A 23685-nucleotide genomic window follows, 5' to 3' on the forward strand; every position below is an offset into this window, starting at 1 on the left:
AGTAGCTTGTATATTGGAAGTATAAGTTTTAGACTCAGTTAATATTCTTGCCATCATCATCCATTAAGCAGACACTTGAGCAAATGAACTTTTGAGTTAATTAGATAGATCTAAAATATAATGAAAACAGTACAAAGCACAGTCCATAATTACTTAGACCATCATTACCGGCAGCAACCCTCTCATGTTCCTTTTAAAAAAAAATTATTATTTTATTCATTTATTATCTTTTATTAATTATAACCATTATGTAAATGACACTGTTAATTATTTGAGAGAAACGGTTCTTCCTCTAGTAATTTGAGCAGCGATTTTTCCCTTCGTTTCTTCTCTTTCATCACTATATTATTTTTTTATTAATGAGTCATTTGATTAGTAACTCCCACTAATGATGCCCTTAGTGTCAAATGCATGTCAGTGCAACCGCTACGATCCACAAACGTACCTTTTGCGAGCGACTGCAAATGAACCAAACCAATAAACTTCTACGTGGTCATTTGTATATATATTGTTTAGTTTTTACATTTTTCTCTTATTCATATTAATAGTTAAAATATTAGAGAAGATTAAAAGAGTAAGAATATTGTCACTACAATTAAGTCAACTTTACTACTGTGATATAGAAGCCTTATTTTAATTTAAACTAGCCCATTAATCTGTAGAATATAAAATTCGAACACTTATTATTTTCAAAATTCATGCATGTATGCATCCTATTCTTGTATAGCACCTTTTGAGATTTTATGATTTAGCTTGAAAAGGCCAAAGGTCAGAGTTATATGCTTCAGGGTACTGACAGCATATTCAACAAGTATATCCAACTACAACAAACATTAGTTTGCATGCTATTGTACTTGATCATTAATTTAGCTATTTGACTAATGCACATAAGATAATTTTGGCTTTAGATAGTATATATTACTAACCCACGAGATAGATGTCACCAATGAGGAAATAAGGCCAAATGTATTGTTCCAACCTAAGAATCCGTAAATCCATGCATTTCGTTAATATAAACCTAACATGATTGATTTTTTTATGATGAAAAATCGTTTACTGGTAAACGTTTCTAACTTGAGTATTAAATTTGGTTGTCAGATTATCATAAATGAATTTTGAAGCATTCTTTGCCTAAGTGTTTGAATTAAAACAAAATAAAAGAGTTGGTTCAAAAGAGACTATGAATCGAATAAAATCTTCAAAAAATATAACCATAAAAATATGAGTATGAGCGTCAAATAATTAACACTATCAAATGAAAATATTTTATAGTAGATTGGACGACAATGGAAAAATGAATAACAGTAGAGAAGAATTGCGAGGCAAATCTCCTTTGGCAGAGGAATAGATGAGAACATATAACAGTCATCTATATTCCCCTGCCAATAGAGGATTCGCCCTGTAATTCTTTCTACCAAGAAATAATCTATGTCCTTCTCTCTCACTTGTTGGCTTCAAAGTAAAAAACTCAAATTTTGTAATGTATTTATAACATTAATGTAAAGAGCATATCCTACGGAACAATTTCCTATCAAAACATGAACTATAAAACCTGGTATACCATTTACCAGCAAAGTATTCGCATGACTGGCAAATCAAGAAAAGTAAAAAATGTTAATTCATGAGATCAGAAGCATGAGGACCGCATGAAGAGGGGTCTTTAGGATTATACTATACACATATGCTCTATGAAACATGCGTGGGATGTGCCAGAGAATATGCTTTACTATATACATTGGCTATATAGAAGTACACCTTCATCAACGAACTATATATATGTACTTTTTGCTAGTCCAACTTATAATAACTCAAGATGCAATGCGAAAAATCAGAAACATATATATAGATAAGAATTGAAGATGCATGTTTGTGAAGTCAGAGAGATAATGTATGGTTGGATTACTGGGCGAATACTCCTATGGCAGATGGCTATGGCTATGGATGCAAGTAAAATGCTTATCTGCCAAAGGAGATTTGCCCCGCAATTCATCCCATGCAAACCAATATAATCTCTAGGCAAGTTATGTTTACTTTTCTTGGTTTTCAGGTTTTATGGATCTTGGGATCTGAAAACTACCATGCGAGGTATATGTTGGTGAGTGTCTCTCAAGGCATTAATTAGTTTGAATGTTTATAGTATGTTATAATGTCTTTCCCCCATTCTATCATTCTCGTGTCTTCAATCCTAGTAAAAAACAAAAACAAAAAAGTCAGAGAACGCGTGAGCCACGTGATGAGGTGCATGCACACTCTACAACTATCCCCGGGTTTGCAAACTGTCCTCGGAGATTAGCACAATCATCGTCGACCAAGATTCTTATAATGGTACTACAACAATCTTCTTTTCGCACTGTTCTCTTCAGAATTTTGCTTTTTTTCTTCCTGTGAATGTAAATCATGTTTTTGACTTACGATTATTTTAAATCATGCATTGTGAAACTAGAATTTATTTTTTCCTTCACAAAAACGACGAATGTTTTATGGTGTGCACCAAACAAATATGATGTAGATAGATTAATTATGGCAATTATGAGGTGGTCTATGTTAGTATGTGGGCCTGTAATTATGTATTATCAATCACATTGGCCCATGTGATTGATCAGAACCAAAGTGACATGTGAAGAGCAGAAGAGAGGCCATATGTGGTGGGGATTATATGTACGAGGTGTACGAAGTTGCCCTTTCTCTCAAGAGGGAGATGCAAAATGGTGTTGTTTCTATTAAACTCTAAACTGTCCATCTGCTACTCAGAGAGTTTAATCTAAGGATTTGGATTCTATCATCTCTTTTCCATATATAGTCTAAAGAGTCAGAACCCAACTAATAAAATTACCAACATATATTATATACTTATTCACTTATTTTGGTAGTAACCACTAAACTTTTTGAAAAACCAATGAAGCAAAAGGATAGAGAGCAGGAAAAGCATGAAGATGCAGCAAGATTGTCCTCTTCCACGTCTTCTTCTCTCATCCAATGTATTGTCCCTTTCGCCGCTCCAATCCTCCATCAACCTTACTGTAATGTTCTTCGCTGTGCAGCCGCATATTTCACATACACTGCCAAGAACACAACAAAAACACCAAGATTTGGATCTCTTGTACATTAGTCCACTTCATGCATCAAATCCATACACTTGCTAACCTAATAACACTCGGAAGAAATTGAATTCATTACCTGTTCCCTCTTAACTTGAACCAAGCTTCTGCGCAATGCAAATGTGCAAGGCCAAGCTCGTTTTTGCATTTGCAACCAATCTCAATCAAGTCCTGACTTACTGACTTATTATTATCACCAGTAGCCACCACCTCAGGTGATTGATCTGAACCAAAATGACAAATCCTGCAGATTCTTTCTCCTTCACCACTCAAATCAACCGTGTGGAACTCCTTCTTCGCCTTTGCTTTTGAAGTATCACTCTCTGCCTCGTTGCAGCTTACCGCACTAACATTATCCGCAACTCCCTCATGAACAGCATGAGCTGAAGAAATGTTACTACTACTACTGCAGCTAACACCATCTTTGGCCATTCTTGAATCAGTTTCTTCTTCAATCAACACCTTTTTTGAGATAGAGTCACTGGTCTGACCCTTAACACCACCCTCAAGCACAACATCACTCGAATTCTCACAAACACTGATTGATTTCGAACAACTTCTCGGGTCCATTTTAATTCATATATACCACAAAAGAGGAGGGCTTTTGAATCCTACAAAGTCCAAGATCCATAAAACCCCTCTTAGTATGAATGTATCAAACAAAGAGCCGACATAAACAACAACAACCCTGTAAAATTGTAAATGCTCCAACACAACGATTTTAATTCGTTTTAAAACCCTACTGGTAAACAAAGTTGTAATAAGAGACATAAAAACCAAACCTTACCCAGAATCCAGATCCACCTCAAAAGAGCTCTCTTGCAACAGCAACAAATAAAGCGGCGAACTTTAAGGTTTAGGTAGCGTCAGAGAATCTGTGGGAACAAACAAATCTCAAAGAAAAAGAAAAAAGGTTTCTTTTTCAGCTTTAGGCCTCAGATCTTTAAGCAACTGGAGAAATCAATCAGCTTTTTTTTTTTATCATCATGGCTCTAGGAAACGTATGCTAGCTCGTGGCTACAGTTACCTGCAAAAATATCTTAATCAGCTCTGCTTTGCTCTCTCTAGATTGCAAAGGTTCCTTTTTTTTTTTTTTTTACAATTTACTTTAAAAAAAAAACACTTTCCGTTTCAATTTTGTCTTTCTATAAAACTCTGTGTTCCACTTTAGGCAGTAAAGCTAAAACTAATTTGTGTGAGAGATTTAATATGAAAGCACCTTTCTTTTGGGTAAAGAGAAGGGGAGCTAACAGAATAATGTTTGGTGAAGATGAGAACAACTTGTATCAACTATAATTCAAACCAATTAAATAAAAATTCCCTATTTAAGTTAACATTTATATATATATATATATTGATAAATGATAAATTGGTGCTAAAAAAAAAGTAGATGAATAATAATTGCTTCAAAATTGCCAAAAACATAAATAAGGTTGGTTTTCTTTTTTTTTTGTTTGGAGAAGAATTAACAAATAATGTGGATCATACACCAATCAATCATGTGTGACACATGATGTGTCATTTCACAAAAAGAAATTAACATGTTATAAAGAAAAAAATAGTATGTCATCGGAAAAATGGAGAAAAAAAAATGACGATAAGCTTTTTTTGTTCGGTGGAAAAAAAAACGGTGATAATCTTTGTCCCATTGAAAGTATATATTAAAGTCTATACTCCTTTTTGTAGTTTTGACTAAATTATTAGTCAAGTCCATTTTCTCTAAAATAAAATCAAATTTATTGAATAAAGAAAGTTTATCTCTTTGCCCCAAAAAAAAAAGAAAAGTTTATCTCAATCATTTAGCCATTGACATTTCTGTATCCAAAATCTTGAAAATTAGCTAATGTTGACAAATTGTTGCATTTTAATAAATAGAAATAATAAGTTAAGATACATATTTTAATGTAAAACAAATAATAAACCAATCAAATTAAGACCTACTTAAATTAAAAACTATATTGTCTATATTTGTATATATAAAAATAACTTATTTTATAAAATTAATAAGTTTAATCATAAAATTTATAAATTTAGATAAAAACATAAATATGATCTTAGACTTAATATTTGTAGTTGAGAAAAAACTGAATACAATATATAAATATGAATTTGAATAATTGGTGGTTGTCATCATAAATAAATCATATATATGAAAGTTGATTTGATTATTATGAACTAAATTGGCAATACAATTAATTGATTCGACTCATTACTATTCTATAACATATATCCCATTTAGATCAAATGCAGTTGGTGTACAAGTTGTTGATTTAGTAGTAGTTGTTGTTGTTGCAACTGTTGCAGGTAAAATTGTTGCGGCTGAAAAGAAGATGTTTGTTATTGTTGTTTCTGCGGTTGTCGAGAATAAGGAATTAGAATCCTACTATTCCTCAAGCATTTATTGCAGAGTACGAAACATCTGTTGAGACGACTGCTATTAAAAACACATAATTTAAAAATCAACACAAAACATCCCATAAACAAACGTCATAATATAAAAATACAAAACAAAAAATAAATAACACAAACGAAAACAGCAATCCGCATGTAGTGCGGACACCCACCTAGTATTCACCCTTTAGACATTAAGAAAAGAGCCAATGTCATTTGATATAGATATCTTGGTATGTTGGATGTGTCTTAGTTTTAAAGAGCTCTTTGGCAAGTTCTTTAGATTAATAGAAAATTCTTTCCTAATTCTATTCATTGTGGGTTTCCAATATTTTGGACCATTTGGTGTTAAACTTTATTACAGATTGAAACATTTGCTTATAATCTTAGAAATCTACATCAAGATATATTTATGATTATTAATACGTTTAATGTAACTTTCTCTTATCACAAACAACAACATCTATGAGAAAATCACACAACATCTAGGAAATGTGGTCGTTTCCAAACAACAAAGATATTATTCTTAGTTGACTTCATTTACAACAACAAAATTCTGACAAAATAAAATATAATTTTTAAAAATTGTAATATTTACGAAGTCACTTGATTTGCCATTTAATCCACAATTATTATTAATTCATATATGTAAAGAAATTATATGGATTAGATACATTATCAATACCACTTTATTCATAAAAATGAAATTTCAGCCATAAAATATTTGTAAAATTTAGTAAATTATAATATTTATGTCACATTTATTATATTTAATATTTAACTTTTGTTCCGCTCATCCCACATTTATTTTGCATATTTTTTTTTGCTCCTGCCGCACTTGAGCTGCATTCTCCTTTATCATCTGTTTTTTTTGGAGTGCATGATCTAGAATCACCATTTAAAACTTTAGTTATAAATCTAACAATCGACTAATATATCTAGTTTTCTAACAAAAAAAAGTATGATGTATAACTACACCACAATAACATATTTTTGTATAACATCTTTAGGATAATATAAAGTAGAGCGATATTAACTTATCTATTATTTACATTATAATGTAAATTGACTTGCCACTATTTTAGTTATGAAACACATAAAACCCATCAAAAATACCAATATTCAACCAAAAAATTTAGTTAATTAGATTTATTAAAAAATAAAAACTGATGAGAGATAATTTAGAAAAGAAAACTCACGTTACAATCAGAATAAATTTGGTACCATCCCAATATAACTCGATGAGATTGCCTGATTTGAGACCTTTTTCATTTACGATATTCTTCCATCCATTCATAAGACAATAAAATCTTTTGTATTTATGAAGGAAACCCCTATACGATTTGACATTATTATCAAGGACTTCCATTTCAATACCATTTCGAGGTATTGTAGTTTTCATTTTCTTTATAGGTTTTTGACACTTTGTTTGGGTTTATTCAAACGACCCATTACAGAAACATCAGTATTTGTTAGTTTTTTTGTTATTGTTATCAACATATTTGGATTTATTTAACCAATCTTCTCGTCTCCCTGAAAATATAACTAAAAAAAATTTAAGGAAATAAATTATTGAGGAGTTTGAAGACTAAAGCTATATACATATCTTAGCCAAAATGATGCTTTTAAACTTTTTTAATAATAATTTTCCTCAAAATAAATCTCTAAACTTAGTAAACTATATGGATATGCATATGGTATTTTTCTAAATTTACTAATTTGTATATGAAACCAATCATATATCTCCCTTTTTATTATGCTAAATTGTATTTACAAACACTTCTTTTAGTCATTACATTTTTTTAATAAAAGTATATCTTGTAAAATATTATTAAAAATTAACTACATTAATATGATTAAATTCTCTTTCTCAAAACCTCAAATCTGCTTATTTGCAAGCTTATACATGTAATTTTTTCATACAATAGCTTCGACAATCTTTAATCTTTATTAATTTTAAACTTTAAAATCCCTAATAATAATTAGAAAATCTAGTTATTAATTGACATCAAGATTTATGATAATCATTTTTCATTAAAAGTGAAAAAATCACACTATAAAATTCATCATACATTAAGTATATTAATTAACAACAAATGCAACATTATCAATATCATAATCCTAAATTGACTATATTAAGAGTTTAATTTATTGGTCAAATCACCATAAATGGAAAGAAAAATTAATCAAATGACCATTAATTTTTTGATTATGAAAATAATTTTACATTTTTTTTTCTTTTTCAATAATTCATGAAAGTCTAGAAGTATGTGGAAAAATATAAACTATCCCGACAGTCTAATACATTGTCTTATATAGATGAGTTTGACTTTAAAAAAAAAAATCAAACATGTATCCAATTATACACAACAATAAACATAATTAATTTTTCTTGTTGTCCCATAAAAATGTAACTTTGACATACACACCAAAATAAAAAGTAATTCATCTGAAGTTATGATTTTCTTGGTCACAAAATCTTGATCCGGTTGAGTCATTTGCTCCAATTCCAAAATTCTAACCCAAGTATACACTCCCATCATGGTTGAAGTCAATCTAAATTCTCAGAAACCATAACGAACAATCCGATTTCAGTTCCCAATCTAATTCTCAATCCTTCAGAAAAACCACCTCCGTCTCAACAACATTCACAAAATGTAACACCTGTCCCGCCTTATTGGCCAAGACAACGTGTTATTCAAATGGTCCTGCCAAAATACTTCTTTCTTAAAAATAAAACTCTTCAATCATAAAACTTGTTCCACGTCTCATCAAACTTTTAATATGAGGAAAAAGATAAAAGGGTGAACACAATGATGACTTTCTAATCACATTCAACAATATGTGCATATCATAGAATCAGACTCCACATTCTTCACATACATCAACAAGCATAACGGTCTCAAATAATACTCTACCTAGCATATATAATCATAATATTCCTTCAACCATGTTTAAACACCATATACTCATCGATACACACATTCATCAACTACGCTAAACCGAAAAATAAAAATTGAGAGACCCATTTTGGCAGCAACCTGTTAAGTCTAAAACTCTAAAGTGTAAATGACATGTTTACCACCCAAACCAAACCAAATTAGAGTCTCAGAATAAGGATTGCGTAGGAAGTGATTGATAGTGATAATGATCCAAAATATGATCTTTTTATGCTGATCCTAATGATGTGGTTGTTGTGATTCCATTAAATAAAAAAATGAATGATTCTTATAGATTAAATAAAAATTGGGTGATGATAAGTCACACACAGACAAACAACAAATAACAATTCTGAGTCAAAACAAAAAAGAAGTAAAACTTTCTACGAAGGAGGGAAGAAACGGTTGAGGTTGAAAGGGAGAGTGTAGAACTCCTCATTCCTGCTATCTCCTTTAAAAGTCCTGAACTTAGCCCACCAAGGCAACCCTCTGTCTCTCGCTGTATCTTTATAATCCAGAGTGTTGTCCAAGAACACTGCCACCATCAACGCGACCATAGGTGAAGACGAGAAGATTGTGTTCAAGAAATCATTGAACCAACCAGCATTGGTGTGAGCTGGACCATGTAATGCTTTCATGGTGAAATCTCTGAAGTATTCAGGGATCGATAGTCCTAGGAAGAGAGACACACCGACGATGAAGAGATTCCTCAGGGAGTTCATGTTTGTGAACTGGAGAAAAGAGAGACCAACGGAAGCAACAAGACCAAACAAGACACAGTACACGGCTGCAAATATTGTGAAAGGTATTGAAGCGAACAATGCCCCGAATTTGCCTAGCATTGAGAAAAATATCATAAACCCTGCTGAGATTTGGATCACTCTGCGGCTTCCAACTCGGGTGCTTCCTAGTAATCCAATGTTCTCTCTGCAGAATTTGTAAGGAATCAAGAAAGCCATGAGATTAACACATTCACACTAATTGGTTCAAAATGGTTTGAAAACATTCACAGTTTTACTTACACAGAGACACTTGACCCGCTTAGCGTTCCAAATAAACCGTTTAAGAGGATTCCAATGCCTTGCCAGCCAATTCCACGGCTAAGAACATGAGGTGGAGGAGGTGTGGCACTTGCAAGTCGTGCAGCAGCTTTGAAAGCTCCAGTTGACTAATCACAATTCAAAAAGATTCCTCTTTTAGGATATTCACATTCAGAAGAGTACTAATCTTGGTTCACAGGTACATTACCTCTATGAGTGAGACAAAAACAGCGGCCATCATAGCAAAAGCATGACCAGCATCAAAGCTAGGTGCTCCCCATTGAAGTGGATAAGGAATCTTGATCCTAAAACAAACCAAGAGAAGCATAAATTATATGAAACACTATCAACTATTGAATGTCTTTTTTTGTCATTCATACACATCCTAGAGAATGTTAACTAACCAAGGAGCAGAGGAAATGAGGTTAGACATATCGGTTCTGCAGTTTACTTGTGTCTGATGTGGTCGGTGTTTGTAAGCCCCACTCGCTGTCAAGAGATGCGCGTAAGCCCACACCACGACAAGCGCTATAAGAAGAGCAAACCTCTCCACTACAGGGAATTGCCTGAACTGAAAGTTCTTTAGATACTGCACAACAACATAAAGATTATAATATCAGTTAAGTGAAACCTATTTGGGAATGTAATGGAATTAGATCCCATAAGAAAAATAACCTGAGAGAAGATAACAAAGAGGATAAGCATAGGGACTCCTATCTCAACACAATTACCAACCTGCAAACACAAACACTATAAGATAAGAATCGAAAGCGAAGAAATTTTGAATCTTTAAAGAGAGTAGTCTCAGTAATGTACCACTGGGAATCCAATGTTGAAGAGTCCAAAACCTGTTAATGCAATCACAGGAACCATACCAACAGGACTAAAGAATCTGCAATAATGTAAGATGGAAAAAATCATTAAAGTCTATACCTTTATGTGATAACAAGCACTGCAATATGTATGTAGTAAATATAATATACCTTGAACAGATAGCCCACATCTGGCTGAAACCAAGGATGATTTGAACACTGGATGCAACTATGATTGCGCCTTGTACCGCTCTCATTGTACTTAGAAATCTCTACTTAAAATTAAAGATTCAAATCAGTATGGACTCAGGATCTTCAGAGTACTATTCAAAGAGAAGAACAAACATACCAACTGTGGATCTTCAATACGGGTCAAAGAAGAGTCTTTGATGATTGAAATGATGGGAACCATGAATGCATAAGAGCCACCAATCACAGTTGGAAGACGAGTTCCAAATAAAGTTTGAAGAAGAGTGTTAACACCTTGAAGGAACAGTAGTGTCTGAACAACTCTGACTTTATCACCCTAATCAATGGAAGGAACATCAAAATCTCAGTCAGATAAGTAAAAACTCACACATAAAGATTCAGAGAAGGTAAGAAACAATAATGGCTCACATCATCTCCACCCATCATAGGAACAAGAACTGAAGGAATCATAACCGCAGTTCCTAAAGCCAAAATGTAATGCTCGAAACCTAAAGCTATGGCTTCTCCTGCAACAACAACAAGATCATCATCATCAGGAAAGTGAAAAGCCAATCAATGGATTACATAGAAATGGTTTCAAGATTCGTACCCCATGGAGGGTTTGAGTCAATACAGTACTCTAAACCTTGAAGCTGATCCATTGGTGGGTGGCTTATCTCCTCTGGCTTTACTGGATCCATGATTTTTAGATTGTTCAAAAGTCCTTTTTTTTTTTCTTTCTGGGTCGACAACACTCAAAACTACAATCTTCTTCTTATGAGCTCATGAATCAGCTAAAGAATCAAGAAAACTAAAAGGATCTGATTGAATCAAGAGGAATGACTGAGAAAACAAGAACTGAGTTGTTTTTAAATCAAAAAAAGAAAAGTTGTGTGAAAGAGAAAGAAAAAAAAAGAGACAAGGCAAAGTGAAAAAAGCTACTCTTTTTCGAAGTTGCAGCTGAGTTAGAAGAGAGCTTTTTGGTAGTGGTGGAGATGGTGACTTGTTACATTTATATATGAAATAGGGATAGTGAAAGGTTGAGAGAAAAAGGACCGTTAGAATTATAAGTTAGGTACCGGAAATGCCCCTTAAGGAACTGCCAAAAACAGAATACTACCGTTACACTGTTTTGCTGGTAAGAATAATGCTTTTTCCAACTTTACACATCAGAAGTCACAGACTCTTTTAATGCATTAGTTACGTTTCTGCAGTGCATGTCGTTCTCTTCCTTCAAGCTTCTTGAATTTAGTTTCGTCTTTAATTAAAGGGCACAAAAACAAATGAGGAAGGAATCATACTAGTAGCCACCAAGTGTTCTGTTTGATATCACAAAATATGTTTTTATTATTAGATTTTTTCATATATACAAATCAAAAAGTGTAAAAATTAAACCCTTACTTAAAAAGTTTAGAGTATTTGCACTATATATGGTAATAGAGATGATAACACTAACATAATAACAATGACTTTAATTTCTTTATTCAAGTTTGTGTGTTTAAGCTTACAATCTATACTTTACGGTAAGCTTCACAATAATGAATTCAGGTTCATGTGTTAAACCACTTGGTATATTTGTTTCCCTCCGACCAATCTACCTAGTACATGTGTATGACTCATTCTCAAATTACAAAAGTCACCGAAAAAAAAGAAAGTTAGGATGATACACTTGATGGATGTGGATTAAAGAAGACTTGACCATGATGAAAAAAACAAACCGGAAGCTAAAAAGGTTAAAGAAAACGTTATGATTGTACATGAAAATGACGTGTTTTCTAAATAAGAAAAAAAATGAACCAATCACTTAACATTTCTTTTGCTTTACTTTCTTTATATTTCACTTTGAACTTTTTGTTTTTCATAAAAAAAAATATCTTGGGTTTTGAAGAATAATGACATTAGGAAAAACAAATAAATTGGAGCCATGAGTCAGCAGGAGATGGGTCCAAAACAGTGCAGAAGTAAAAAAGAGTATCTAACCGGGACACCCCACGTGCGACCCAAAGAAGGTCCCCAAAATGGGTCATTTGGATTTAAGACATAAACAATACAACATTCACAATGTTTTTTAGTTAACACGACATACGGTCTCTCTGGTCTCTTTCACCTGTTGACTGCTACAAGATCCAAAACGGTGACATTGCATGACTGTGATAGACTGAGTAAAAGGGATTTGATTTGCTCTTGCTCTAGATATTTTGTTTCCTCTGCTTCTAGTTCTCGCCTTGGTTGTTGCCTCTGTTGTTCAAATGTAACACAAGCTTGTGTAAAAGGCTTATAAGTTGTATTGTTTATATTGGAAATGGGCCGGGAAGGAATAGTAAAAGCGTTATAAGTTCACAAGCTGGCTATGCTACAAAATTTGTCATACTAGGTGCTTCCCCACGCAACGCGTGGGTTGTAGTATAGTTGGCACTTTCTTGTTTTTTTTTTGTCTTTTTCGTTTTCTCTTTTGTATTATTTCGTTTTAATTAGACATATACGGGTTTTGCCGTCACTTTTATTTATACACTATATGTTTATACCATTTCGTTCAGATGTGTATAATTGTGGCGTTTACTTTTTATGAATTATGAAGATGTTGTTTCTTGCTTTTGAGGATCCAATCTTATCATTGACTGATATTGTTTCCAATACATTTATTGTATTATAGATTTTCTAATTAACTGCTTATGTAAACCCTTTATACGTTGATGTTGCAATAATAAGTTATTTTTTTAAAATATCTTCCGTGTAAGTGATTATGTTTGTATGCCCATGTTTTGGTCTAATATCAATAAGATCGTTTCTGTTTTTCTTTAGTTGGCTTTGAAACCAATATTGAGTTAAGCAAATAATGGGTCGAATTATGGTGTTAATAAGTAATATAAATTCTTATGTATATATATTGTATATATGTGACTATAAATTTAGCTAACTAAAAAATTATGTAATATTTAAATACAATCTTGAACATATATATATATATATATTTATATTTATTTGTGGGAGTAATGTATGAAATTATTGGATAGAAGTTATTTTTGAGTTAAATGACCTTTAATGTCTTTAAAGTGAGTTAAATATTAATAAATTTTTATATGTGTCTTGACTTTTTTAAAAAGGAATACCAAGTGTTTCCTTCCAAATTTGAAGTGATATAGTATTTTAGTTTTCTTATATGATTTTATGAACTTCAATGTAAAAGTTTTTCAAAGTAATAAGTACACTCACTGATTGAATTATAAAATTTGGAGAAATGTTTATTTCGTTTAATCATCTGCTCTTTTAAATAAATTAAATAAGTATGTTGTTATTCCTACAAATAGGACAACATATATTATAGTTTAACCATGGAGTTAAGCAATGGAAATGGAACTTGTGATTGCAAGACAAAATGCTTATATGTTACACATTGATCGTTTAAAAATGAATAGGAACATCTAATTCTCAAATAAAGTTGATTGTTTTGTTAAAACCAACATATGTGAATTTAAATTTAACTATGCAAATTTAAAAAATAAATATGAATAGATTAGAAAGGCAAGAAATATAAAAGAAATATTTTTTTATATAAATAAAATAAAAATTGAAAACAATGTTAAATATATATAATACTTTCTACATTAAAATATAGAATCAAACTCTTACAAGTTACAACACATATGAGATATAACAACATTTGATATTGGTAGGAGAGGAGGAGAGAATGTTTACTATAAGATGGTAATCCAAATTAGATAATGGAGATGAATCTTTAAAAAATAGAACAATGTAATATCTATATATATATAATACTTTCTAAATTAAAATATAGAATCAAACTCTTACAACACATATGAGATATAACAACATTTGATATTGGTGGGAGAGGAAGAGAGAATGATTACTTATAAGATAATAATCCAAATTAGATAAAGGAGATAAATCTTTTAAAATAAAAACAATGTAAAATATATATCATGTAGTCTCTAAAATTAAAATTTAGCATTAACAATTTACAATGATATTTCATTTTTTTTTTAAAACCCATACAACAAAAATAAGAAATCAAAAATAACAAAAAAACGAAAAATGATTTGAGGTATTGTAGAAGAGAATGAGAGAATGTGAAAATGAGATAGTAAAAGAATGTCAATATGAGAGAATGATAGATTGAGAGAATGCTTATTTATATGATAAGAAATGATGGAAGTTACATTTAGAACTATGGAGTTACAATAGTAATTTATTGTGTTTGAATAAAATTGAGTGGTAGAATATGATTAATGCATAATTTATTTTATTTTCAGTTATAATTTTATTTTAATGTGTGAGTTAAATGTATTGTGTTTATTGGATCTTAAATATTGTTTAAAGCAATTAGAAAGCAAAAAATAAAAATAAAAAAAAATTAGAAAACATTAAATGAAAATCAACCAATAAGGAGAGACCAAAACCTTACTTTTATATATATGATATATTGCTTTAAACTTTGAAATGAGAAATATATTATAAACAATAATTTTACATGAGAAATATATTAAATTTACTAATCAAAATATGAATATAAGTTTAGCCAACCAAAATAAATAAAAAATATTAAAATTTAACCAAAAATAATTTCTCTTGAAAGATAATAAGTTAGTAGGAGGAATGAATTAATGTACAATTATTGGATAGGAGTTACATTTGAGTTAAATGGAGTTACATGTCTTTAATTATAAATAAATATTTTAATTTTTTATAACCTAAAATAAAAGGAATACCAAGTGGCTGAATCAAAATTCACATGATTTGGTTGTTTGTTGATATAAACTCAACACTTACACATAATATTTCAAAATAAAAAATATTACTTTTTAAGTGACAAACTAAATTAGTTTTCTTATAAAATTATATGAATTCTTCAATCTCAATAATTTTTAAAATCCCAAGGATAACTTATATTTTTTTGGTTTTCTCTCATCAATTTAATTTATAGTGCTAGATTTCATACTAATGGTTTCATCTTTAGAGAATTTAGTGAAATGATATTTTTAAAATTATATTTTATTTTTATATTTAAGTTCCAGTTGAATATGTTTTGTTTTTTGGATCATTTTTTATTTTGATTAAAGACACAAAAAACCAATTGTTTAATTATGTTCTTTTTGTTTTCAAAAACCTCAAATCATAAAAAAAAAATATATATTATATTGATCTCTGCAGATTTAACAATTGGATCACAAAACAAAATAGTCTTTATAAATGGATAAATGGATAATTATATTGATCTTTAAATATTATATTGATCTTTATAAATTATTTAAAATGATACATGAATATGTGAGATAACCAGAGACATAATAGATAATTACATATGGATCATTTCAACTTTATGATCTTATTGTGTGGTGAATATTGTAAGGAAGTATGAAAATAATGACTTATAAGATGTTAATATAAAATAGAAAATGGAGATAAACATTTTAAAAGATTAAAATAAATATATAAGATATACATATCATACAAACTCTAAACTTAAGCTTGTACAATGATATTTGATTTGATTTTTTATAACCCATACAACAACAATAACAAAAAAAATACAAAACAAAACAAAAAAGAGATTTGAGAATAGTGGAAGAAGATGAGAGAATGAAAGAGTGATAGACTTAGAGAATAAGATAATAAGTATTTGTAGGAAGAAAAATGATGAAAAATTATATTTAGAAAAATGAGAGTTACAATTCTAATTTATTGTTTTGTTTTAATACAATTGATTAATACAACTTAGTGGAGAAATAAAGTTAATGCATAATTTATAGGGAGAAGCTATAAAGATTTCAGTTTTATATTATATGAGTTAAATGTGAAAATTAATTGTTTTAATATAATTTTTTTCTTTTTGTTAAAATTGCATTGCCAAGTGGACCAATAAGGGGAAACTGAAACTCTACTATTTCCAAAATCCATCTTACCTTTCCTCTATAGAAGTAATTATTGCACACCTCGAATGGTGAGAATCGTCCCACGGTTGAGCACCAGAAGAAACAAAGTGGAAATTTCTTGCTCCATCATTTCCCTATCACTCTTCATACCAGCTTCTGCAATTTATACACTGGTAAAGATAAATGATGAGGAGAAGTCACTTGGATCAATGTATTGTAACCTCAAAATGCATGCATCAAGAAGTCTGGGATTAATCTGCATTACTTCCTATTACACACTTGTGCATTGAAACTTGTGTCAATCTTTTTCAAACAAAGGGCCTTATCAAATTTATCATCTACAACCACATCAATATATATTGGTCAAACGTTATTGCTTATAAATTTAAGATAAGCAAAATCTGTTCCAATGATCGTCAAAAAAAAAAAAAAAAAAATCTGTTCCAGTTTTCTAGATCGGGTCCTAACAAATCACGGTTTTTGGATGAACATCCTTAGCTTCCATCTTTTTTTCTTTTTTTTTTTAAATGTTATCAGCTATCATCACACATAATACATTCTCATAATAAGTTTTATGATACTCCCCTTTTCTTTTTGTATGATAAGTTAGGCAATGGCTTTTTAAAGTTTATGCATATGGTTTCATGCATGGTGTGTATGTAATTTGGTATTTAACTAGTACAATGTATAATGTACGCAATTTCGAATCCTGACTCGGATACAGATCATTGTGTTTGTGCAGTGACTCAAACAATTCATTGACCTGCTCTCTAAAGGATACCATTCTTGACCAACAACAAAGGAACTTAAGTTTTCATTTACACATTCTGCTTTTGGATTATTACACATTCATATTTTCTCATGAATTTTGAATACTTCCTTTTAGATAATTTCATACATATATTAACGTAATACATAAAGATAAACATTATCCGAACAATTGTAATATTTTTTTACGTGGTTTCACATCGATCTTACAGTCTTCTTATATAATTATGGTTTTTCATTAGTTTATGTATTTCTTAATTATTTAAATACTATAACAAAAGATACGAAACAGGATAAACAAACCTTCGTCGTGCTTGCATTTTAGCATAAGCTATTTTGGGATACATTTCGAGTATAACTTAATAACAGAAACAAAATAGATATGCAACATAAAAAAATTAAAGGATGATTAGTTTAAGTGTCTGTTTGTTTCATCATTTAGCATTTACATCTAAATGGTCTATTTAAATGATACATCTAAATGATTCATCTCAATGTCAAAAACGAACAACATTTAAATGGTTCATTCAGATGGTACATCCAAATGAATAAACGAACAAGGCCTAATTCGTATTATTGAATCAGTTAAATGAATAAGTTGACTTTTTCTTTATTTACCAGGGGAACAATTTATGTGACATGAAAAATTCTCCTATGAAAGCAACGAAGAGATAAATAAGTGTTTTACACATACAATTAAGTGACGAATAGCATTTCTTATATTTTTATAATTAATACACTACATAACTATTCCTGGAAATCCAAATTAAAATACATATTATATAGAGATAAAACTGATACATTATATAAATAGAGAAATGAATTAAGATTGTGAACGAGAACGACTAAATGCGACATCAAAGCCATTAAACAACGGTATTTTTATGCACTCAAGATTAGCCAACTTGAAATCCAAATTATACAATTTTAGAATAAAGTTTTTCGGACGAAACTTTTGCATTCAAGAGTAGCTAGCCAACTCGAAATGCAAATATAATAGTTATATTATACAGAAAAAACGTGAAGTTGTTTGGAAGTATGAATATGATCGCTCTTTCGAGTGTCTTTGAAGCTTTTGGTTTTAGGTCGGCTACGTGAAATCCACAACTTACAGTAAGCACCGACTCAGCATTAACACGTGACGTGGTTCCCACAAATACCAACTCTACATCTTCTTCTCCAGACTATTATACTCACTTATCAGATAAACCTACTAAGAGAGAATATAAACAAATGTGTGAGAGCGTGACGACATCTTCACGAATCATGATCTGCTTATCGATCAACCTCACTGGTGGTTTGATAAGTCAACCCTAATATCTGTCCCTTAAGGAAAATATATGTATTATAAATTAAAATTGACTTTGCGTATGGATAAAACCCGTCCAACGTGTTATTCTGCTGGCAAAAATAAATGGATTAGGATAACACATCAACATCAAATAAGCAATATACTAGTGTTTAAAACAATATTTAATCAGATGACTTTTCAGCTTATTGAACATTAAATAAAGTAGAAAATTCAACTCGAAAACTGTTATAAAACGAACACGAAAAGGCCAAGTTAAGACAACATTACAACCGAAACAAACACAACCCCCACCATTTTTTATTTTCATCCGTTTCGTTCTCTTGTTTTGGTTCGTTTTTTCCCGTTAAAATCGTGTCGGAATCAACAAACATAGCGCAAAAGAAAAGTCTTAGCCCACCGATGGCTCAAGTCTTGTCTCCGCCAATGGCTATCACCGGGCCGACGCCGCTACAGTTCATGGCGGGTCTTCTTGGTCGAATCGTTACTAAAGACACGAACAAAGAGATCAGTACTCCAGAGAGTCCGAAGAGTCCACGGACCCCTCAAGGCTCTATTCTCATGGATAAGTACGAATTAGGAAAGCTTCTAGGTCACGGAAGCTTCGCTAAGGTTTATTTAGCACGGAACATTAAATCCGGCGAGGACGTGGCCATCAAAGTCATTGACAAGGAGAAGATCGTGAAGAGTGGAATGGCCGGTCATATAAAACGGGAGATCTCGATCCTCCGACGTGTTCGCCACCCTTACATTGTCCACCTCCTTGAGGTCATGGCTACGAAGACAAAGATTTACATCGTGATGGAGTACGTACGAGGCGGAGAGCTTTACAACACGGTGGCTAGAGGACGGCTAAGAGAAGGAACTGCTCGGAGATATTTCCAGCAGTTAATCTCATCCGTGGCTTTCTGCCACAGCCGCGGTGTTTACCACCGCGATTTGAAGCTTGAGAATCTGCTTTTGGACGATAAGGGGAACGTTAAAGTCTCTGACTTTGGGCTCAGCGTTGTCTCGGAGCAGCTCAGGCAAGACGGAATCTGTCAAACGTTTTGCGGGACGCCAGCTTATTTGGCTCCCGAGGTTTTGACAAGGAAAGGTTACGACGCAGCCAAAGCCGATATTTGGGCTTGTGGAGTGATCTTGTTTGTGTTGATGGCTGGTTACCTTCCGTTTGATGACAAGAACATATTGATTATGTACAAGAAGATATACAAAGGTCAGTTTAAGTGTCCTAAATGGTTTTCTCCTGAGCTTGCAAGGCTTGTGACAAGGATGCTAGACACGAATCCGAATACAAGAATCACAATACCTGAGATCATGAAGCATAGATGGTTCAAGAAAGGGTTCAAACATGTCAAGTTCTACATCGAAAACGATAAGTTATGTAGGGAGGATGAGGACAATGATGGAGACGATTCATCATCATTGTCATCAGGAAGATCATCGACTGCTTCAGAAGGAGACGCAGAGTTTGATATTAACAGAGTTGATTCAATGCCGAGACCCGCGAGTCTAAACGCATTTGACATCATATCGTTCTCTACCGGATTTGATCTTTCTGGTTTGTTTGAAGAAGGTGGACAAGGAGCAAGGTTTGTATCCGCTGCTCCTGTGATAAAGATCATATCGAAATTGGAAGAGATTGCGAAGACGGTGAACTTTACGGTGAGGAAGAAGGATTGGGGCGTGAGGTTAGAAGGTTGTAGAGAAGGTGCTAAAGGACCGTTGACTATTAAGATTGAGATCTTTGAGCTGACACCATCTCTAGTGGTGGTTGAGGTGAAGAAGAAAGGAGGGAATATAGAAGAGTATGAGGAGTTTTGCAACAAGGAACTTAGACCACAGCTGGAGAAACTGATGCATTACAAAGCAGATGAAGTTGAAGAAGCAATGTGTTTGCCACCTGAAATTGAACAGTTACAAAGTTAAAAAAATAACTGGAAGGTCGAGAGAAGAAGACATAACAAGAGAAGGTATCATCATAGAACGAGACTAATAACATTCTTTGTTACTATACCATATAATTTCATTTGTTTTGTTGTATATATATGAAAGTGATGAGAGAGTTGTAATGGGAGTGATATAGGAAGATCAGAGAAGAAAAGAAATTTAGAGTAGTGCGATCTAAGGCAGTTGGACGGTTTTTGCTGGCGATTACAAAGGCTAGTTTTTCGTTTATTGCTAATATGTTTGTACATGTATCTCTAACAAAGAGACAAGCTTAATGATAATTCTTTCTCGGCCTTCCCCTATAACACTGTCTTGTTCATCCTAAGATTACTCATTTCGATGCTTCATCTCAGAGAGACTGTATATGATAAACTGAAATGGGTAAATGTTACCTGTAGACTTTGCTGTCCTGTAGTTGAAGCACCTGAATGGAAACTTTTGAAAACGCTAAGAACAGTTATATGATAGAAATATGAACATAGCATTTACTGGGAACAAATGTTCGTCTTATTAGCTAAGTAGGCAACAGACAGATATGGAAGTATAGCTACACATGTAAATCAATCTGAGGGATTACGGGTTAAGTGTTCTACGGGTCACAAAAGAAACTCGGTTTCTTACGCCTATGAAGTTGTAATCAAATTCAACCTGATGATCCATTCCAAGGGTTCAAACCATTAAGTTGTGGATTGACAAGATGAACGAGCAACCAGTTCCTGCAAAAGATATAGCGAAGATCAAAAGCTGATTAACGTTATCGCCTATATTGTGTTTCTTTATCTCCCAGGGAAAACTTTAGATGCTTACTTCAGAATAGCGTATATGATCTCTGTGCGTATAAGAAGTCTTGACTATAGTTTCCCACTTGGTAACACTTGTGGAGTTTTCTTCCATGTTCTTTTTTTTGGAATGAAACAGATATCTTCGTGATGGGATCTTTGAGGCTAATGAAGGCAGATTACTGAGAAGCCAAGAATCAGAAGGCTTTTTGGGTGGTGGCGGAGCAAGTGGAGACATATCACAGCCATTGTTGTTCTTTTCCAACTCATCTGCCTTCCCCGTCTTGATACCACTGCTAACACTTAGAGTTTCTACAGCCTGAAGCTCGAGAATGGCTTTAGGTTTCTTTCCCTCCATTTCTGGTTCCTCTGAAATTGTTTCTGGCAAGTTCTTGACATTTGAGTTACCATGATCGTTGCTGGTCTTTGGAGAGTTCTCTGTGTCAACATATAATGTCTTCTCCATGATAGATTTTGTTGAACAGTCTTGTCTTGTACTTTTTGGATAGAGTAGCTCTTGAGACATGGCTATGTTTCTTATATGCTTGTTCAACCTGTTAGCTCTCATAATCTCTGCTTCCTTACGAGTTCCAGGGAAACCAGCAGGGTGAAGAGGGGAGCTGTTTCCTACACTGCGATACGGTGACATACAGCCAGTTTGCCTGTAAGGAGAAGATGGCCTACTTGTAGCACTCAGGTTTGATTCAAGTTGCTCAGATCCAAAGTTAAACTTCTTCCCAACACTTGGATGTACTGGAGATTGAGCTATATTTCCCAACTTAAGCTTATAATCAAGAGCGAGCTGAAAACATACAAGATTTTGAATGATATATTAGTGAGCGTCTGATTAGATCTATACAAATACTAAAAGAAGTGAAAAGGAAAGGGATCAGGCTTGAGAAGGAACCTTTTTCACAGATTGGAACCGAGACTTGAGCTGAGCGACCTTGCTTGACTTCACTTGATCATGGCTGGAGTAAGGTTTCTCCTTAAGACCATGCACGGAGCTCAGCATACCGAGTGAGTTTTTAAAGCACAGTTGTGGTGACATCATCCCACAGCCTCTCTTAGAAAGATACTCAGAAACTTCATCATCATCTGAATCATCCTCGCTCTCTTCATCATAATCTATGCCCTGATAATAAGATGGAGAAATCATAGACTCATACCTATTAGGAGTTGCATGATTCTCCGCTGGTACTATATCTCTAATTTGTCTCATTGGTTCAGACATGAGAGGCAACGGTTGTCGCTTCCAAGCATATTGAGTTGGTTGCTCCACAGTCATGGATTTCGCGGCAGGTAAGAACCGATCCAACATGAAAGCCCGAGGTTGAGGATCTTCAGATGGCATTGGCGGTTTCATTGCCTCACTTATGCTATGCTTTAAAGACAATGTATCAAGGGCATCAGAGAAGACATCATCATCATCATCACTCTCTTCTTCTTCTAAATGTTTACCCACTGAACTCTCCAAGGGAGATTCGAGAGGAACAGAGGCAGATTCCGGAACCTTATCTAAACCCATGTCTTTTTTGACAAGAACTGAAACAGAAAGAGATTCACTTGTCTTGGAGTCAGCAACATCATCGAGCTGCTTTGGCATGTTTCTACGAACAGACACTGCTGATTTCTTCATCCTCCTTGTAGAAAGAAGAGGTGCATCGAAGTTAAGTTTGTTCTCCGCCATTACAACCAACCAAAGCCGTTAGAGAAGTTTCAGAGATGGACTGACACTAGTTTAATGATGGTTCACAGTTCTCCAAAACAGATCTGAAATATAACAGAGATAAATAAATAAGTCGGAGCTACCTAGATTTCTTAGTAGTTGACTAATTTAAAGCACTTAATTTAATTATATACACTGACACACATGAACCCCAACGACAAATCTGATTAAGATGGGAAAAAAACAAAAAGTAATGAACTTTACAAGAAACTTTTAGTTAAATTCAAAAAATATAGTTGCGTCGCTAAACTTTCAAACCCGTGATTTAAATCATTGGATAAGGTATTATGTGCAAGAATTTAGAAGATTGTGACAATCTTTGAAGCAATGTAGGAACTAAGTGAAATCAACTAACCGGAAAGAGATGTGGAGGGAGGAGCTTCGGAGTTGTTCTCTGCACTGAGAAAGAGTTGTGATGAGCGAGAGGAGAAAAGGACGTGACTTTGAGTCTTGAGAAAGAGTAAGAACAAAGGCATGTGAGAGAGAGAGAGAGAGAGAGAGAGAGAGAGAGAGAGAGAGAGAGAAGATAGAGTAAGCTTTTGGTTTTGTGTACATTTCTGTGCCGTAAAGATGACGGAGACGAAAATGGGAATTGAAGAAGAAAAAAAAAACAGAAAAGAAACAAATGTCACGAGAGGCTTGTGCGAATGTATTAGATACCCCCAACTGTGTAAACTTTTAAAAGTTCTACTTAACATAGCGTCTCAACTAATTCTAGAAGTATATTATGTGACAAATATCACTTTTATTAGTGATAAGTACATTAGGATTCATATCACTATGTCATCTT

General features: G+C 32.8%; 4 protein-coding genes across 5 annotated transcripts; 1 reads left to right on the plus strand and 3 right to left on the minus strand.

Annotated features, from left to right (window-relative positions):
* LOC104786144 lies at positions 2822-4336 on the minus strand. 2 transcript variants are annotated; one of them, XM_010511483.2, is made up of 3 exons: positions 3881-4336; positions 3178-3709; positions 2822-3059 (listed from the first exon to the last, which is right to left on the minus strand). In XM_010511483.2, exons 2-3 carry the CDS (start codon positions 3666-3668, stop codon positions 2855-2857), a joined length of 696 nt encoding a protein of 231 aa, XP_010509785.1. In that variant the 5' UTR covers positions 3669-3709; positions 3881-4336; the 3' UTR covers positions 2822-2854. The 2 variants fall into 2 exon arrangements, with proteins under 2 accessions (XP_010509785.1, XP_010509784.1); XM_010511482.2 differs by having other exon boundaries at positions 3886-4331.
* Positions 8695-11170, minus strand: LOC104786145 (nucleobase-ascorbate transporter 2). Its single transcript, XM_010511484.2, has 10 exons — positions 11080-11170; positions 10899-10996; positions 10630-10806; positions 10452-10552; positions 10285-10360; positions 10144-10203; positions 9873-10057; positions 9677-9773; positions 9451-9596; positions 8695-9355 (listed from the first exon to the last, which is right to left on the minus strand). Exons 1-10 carry the CDS (start codon positions 11168-11170, stop codon positions 8812-8814), a joined length of 1575 nt encoding a protein of 524 aa, XP_010509786.1. The 3' UTR covers positions 8695-8811.
* LOC104786147 (CBL-interacting serine/threonine-protein kinase 13) lies at positions 18681-20689 on the plus strand. Its single transcript, XM_010511486.2, has one exon. It carries the CDS (start codon positions 18840-18842, stop codon positions 20364-20366), a length of 1527 nt encoding a protein of 508 aa, XP_010509788.1. The 5' UTR covers positions 18681-18839; the 3' UTR covers positions 20367-20689.
* Positions 20471-23601, minus strand: LOC104786146. Its single transcript, XM_010511485.2, has 4 exons — positions 23251-23601; positions 22074-22939; positions 21195-21968; positions 20471-21103 (listed from the first exon to the last, which is right to left on the minus strand). Exons 2-4 carry the CDS (start codon positions 22854-22856, stop codon positions 21065-21067), a joined length of 1596 nt encoding a protein of 531 aa, XP_010509787.1. The 5' UTR covers positions 22857-22939; positions 23251-23601; the 3' UTR covers positions 20471-21064.

Source organism: Camelina sativa, chromosome 5, assembly GCF_000633955.1.
Source record: "Camelina sativa cultivar DH55 chromosome 5, Cs, whole genome shotgun sequence".
NCBI lineage: Eukaryota > Viridiplantae > Streptophyta > Magnoliopsida > Brassicales > Brassicaceae > Camelina > Camelina sativa.

Bases quoted from the DNA above. Each gene is read 5' to 3' on its own strand.
- LOC104786147 (XM_010511486.2), top strand. From the start codon at position 18,840: ATGGCTCAAGTCTTGTCTCCGCCAATGGCTATCACCGGGCCGACGCCG.
- LOC104786144 (XM_010511483.2), bottom strand. From the start codon at position 3,668: ATGGACCCGAGAAGTTGTTCGAAATCAATCAGTGTTTGTGAGAATTCG. The intron at 3,060-3,177 runs GTAATGAATTCA...TGTTCTTGGCAG, and splicing joins TTCAAGTTAAGAGGGAACAG to TGTATGTGAAATATGCGGCT.
- LOC104786145 (XM_010511484.2), bottom strand. From the start codon at position 11,170: ATGGATCCAGTAAAGCCAGAGGAGATAAGCCACCCACCAATGGATCAG. The intron at 10,204-10,284 runs GTACATTACTGA...TTGTGTTTGCAG, and splicing joins TCAACATTGGATTCCCAGTG to GTTGGTAATTGTGTTGAGAT. The intron at 9,597-9,676 runs GTAATGTACCTG...AATTGTGATTAG, and splicing joins TTTTTGTCTCACTCATAGAG to TCAACTGGAGCTTTCAAAGC.
- LOC104786146 (XM_010511485.2), bottom strand. From the start codon at position 22,856: ATGGCGGAGAACAAACTTAACTTCGATGCACCTCTTCTTTCTACAAGG. The intron at 21,969-22,073 runs GTTCCTTCTCAA...GTATGTTTTCAG, and splicing joins GGTTCCAATCTGTGAAAAAG to CTCGCTCTTGATTATAAGCT. The intron at 21,104-21,194 runs GTAAGCATCTAA...TATCTTTTGCAG, and splicing joins ATCATATACGCTATTCTGAA to GAACTGGTTGCTCGTTCATC.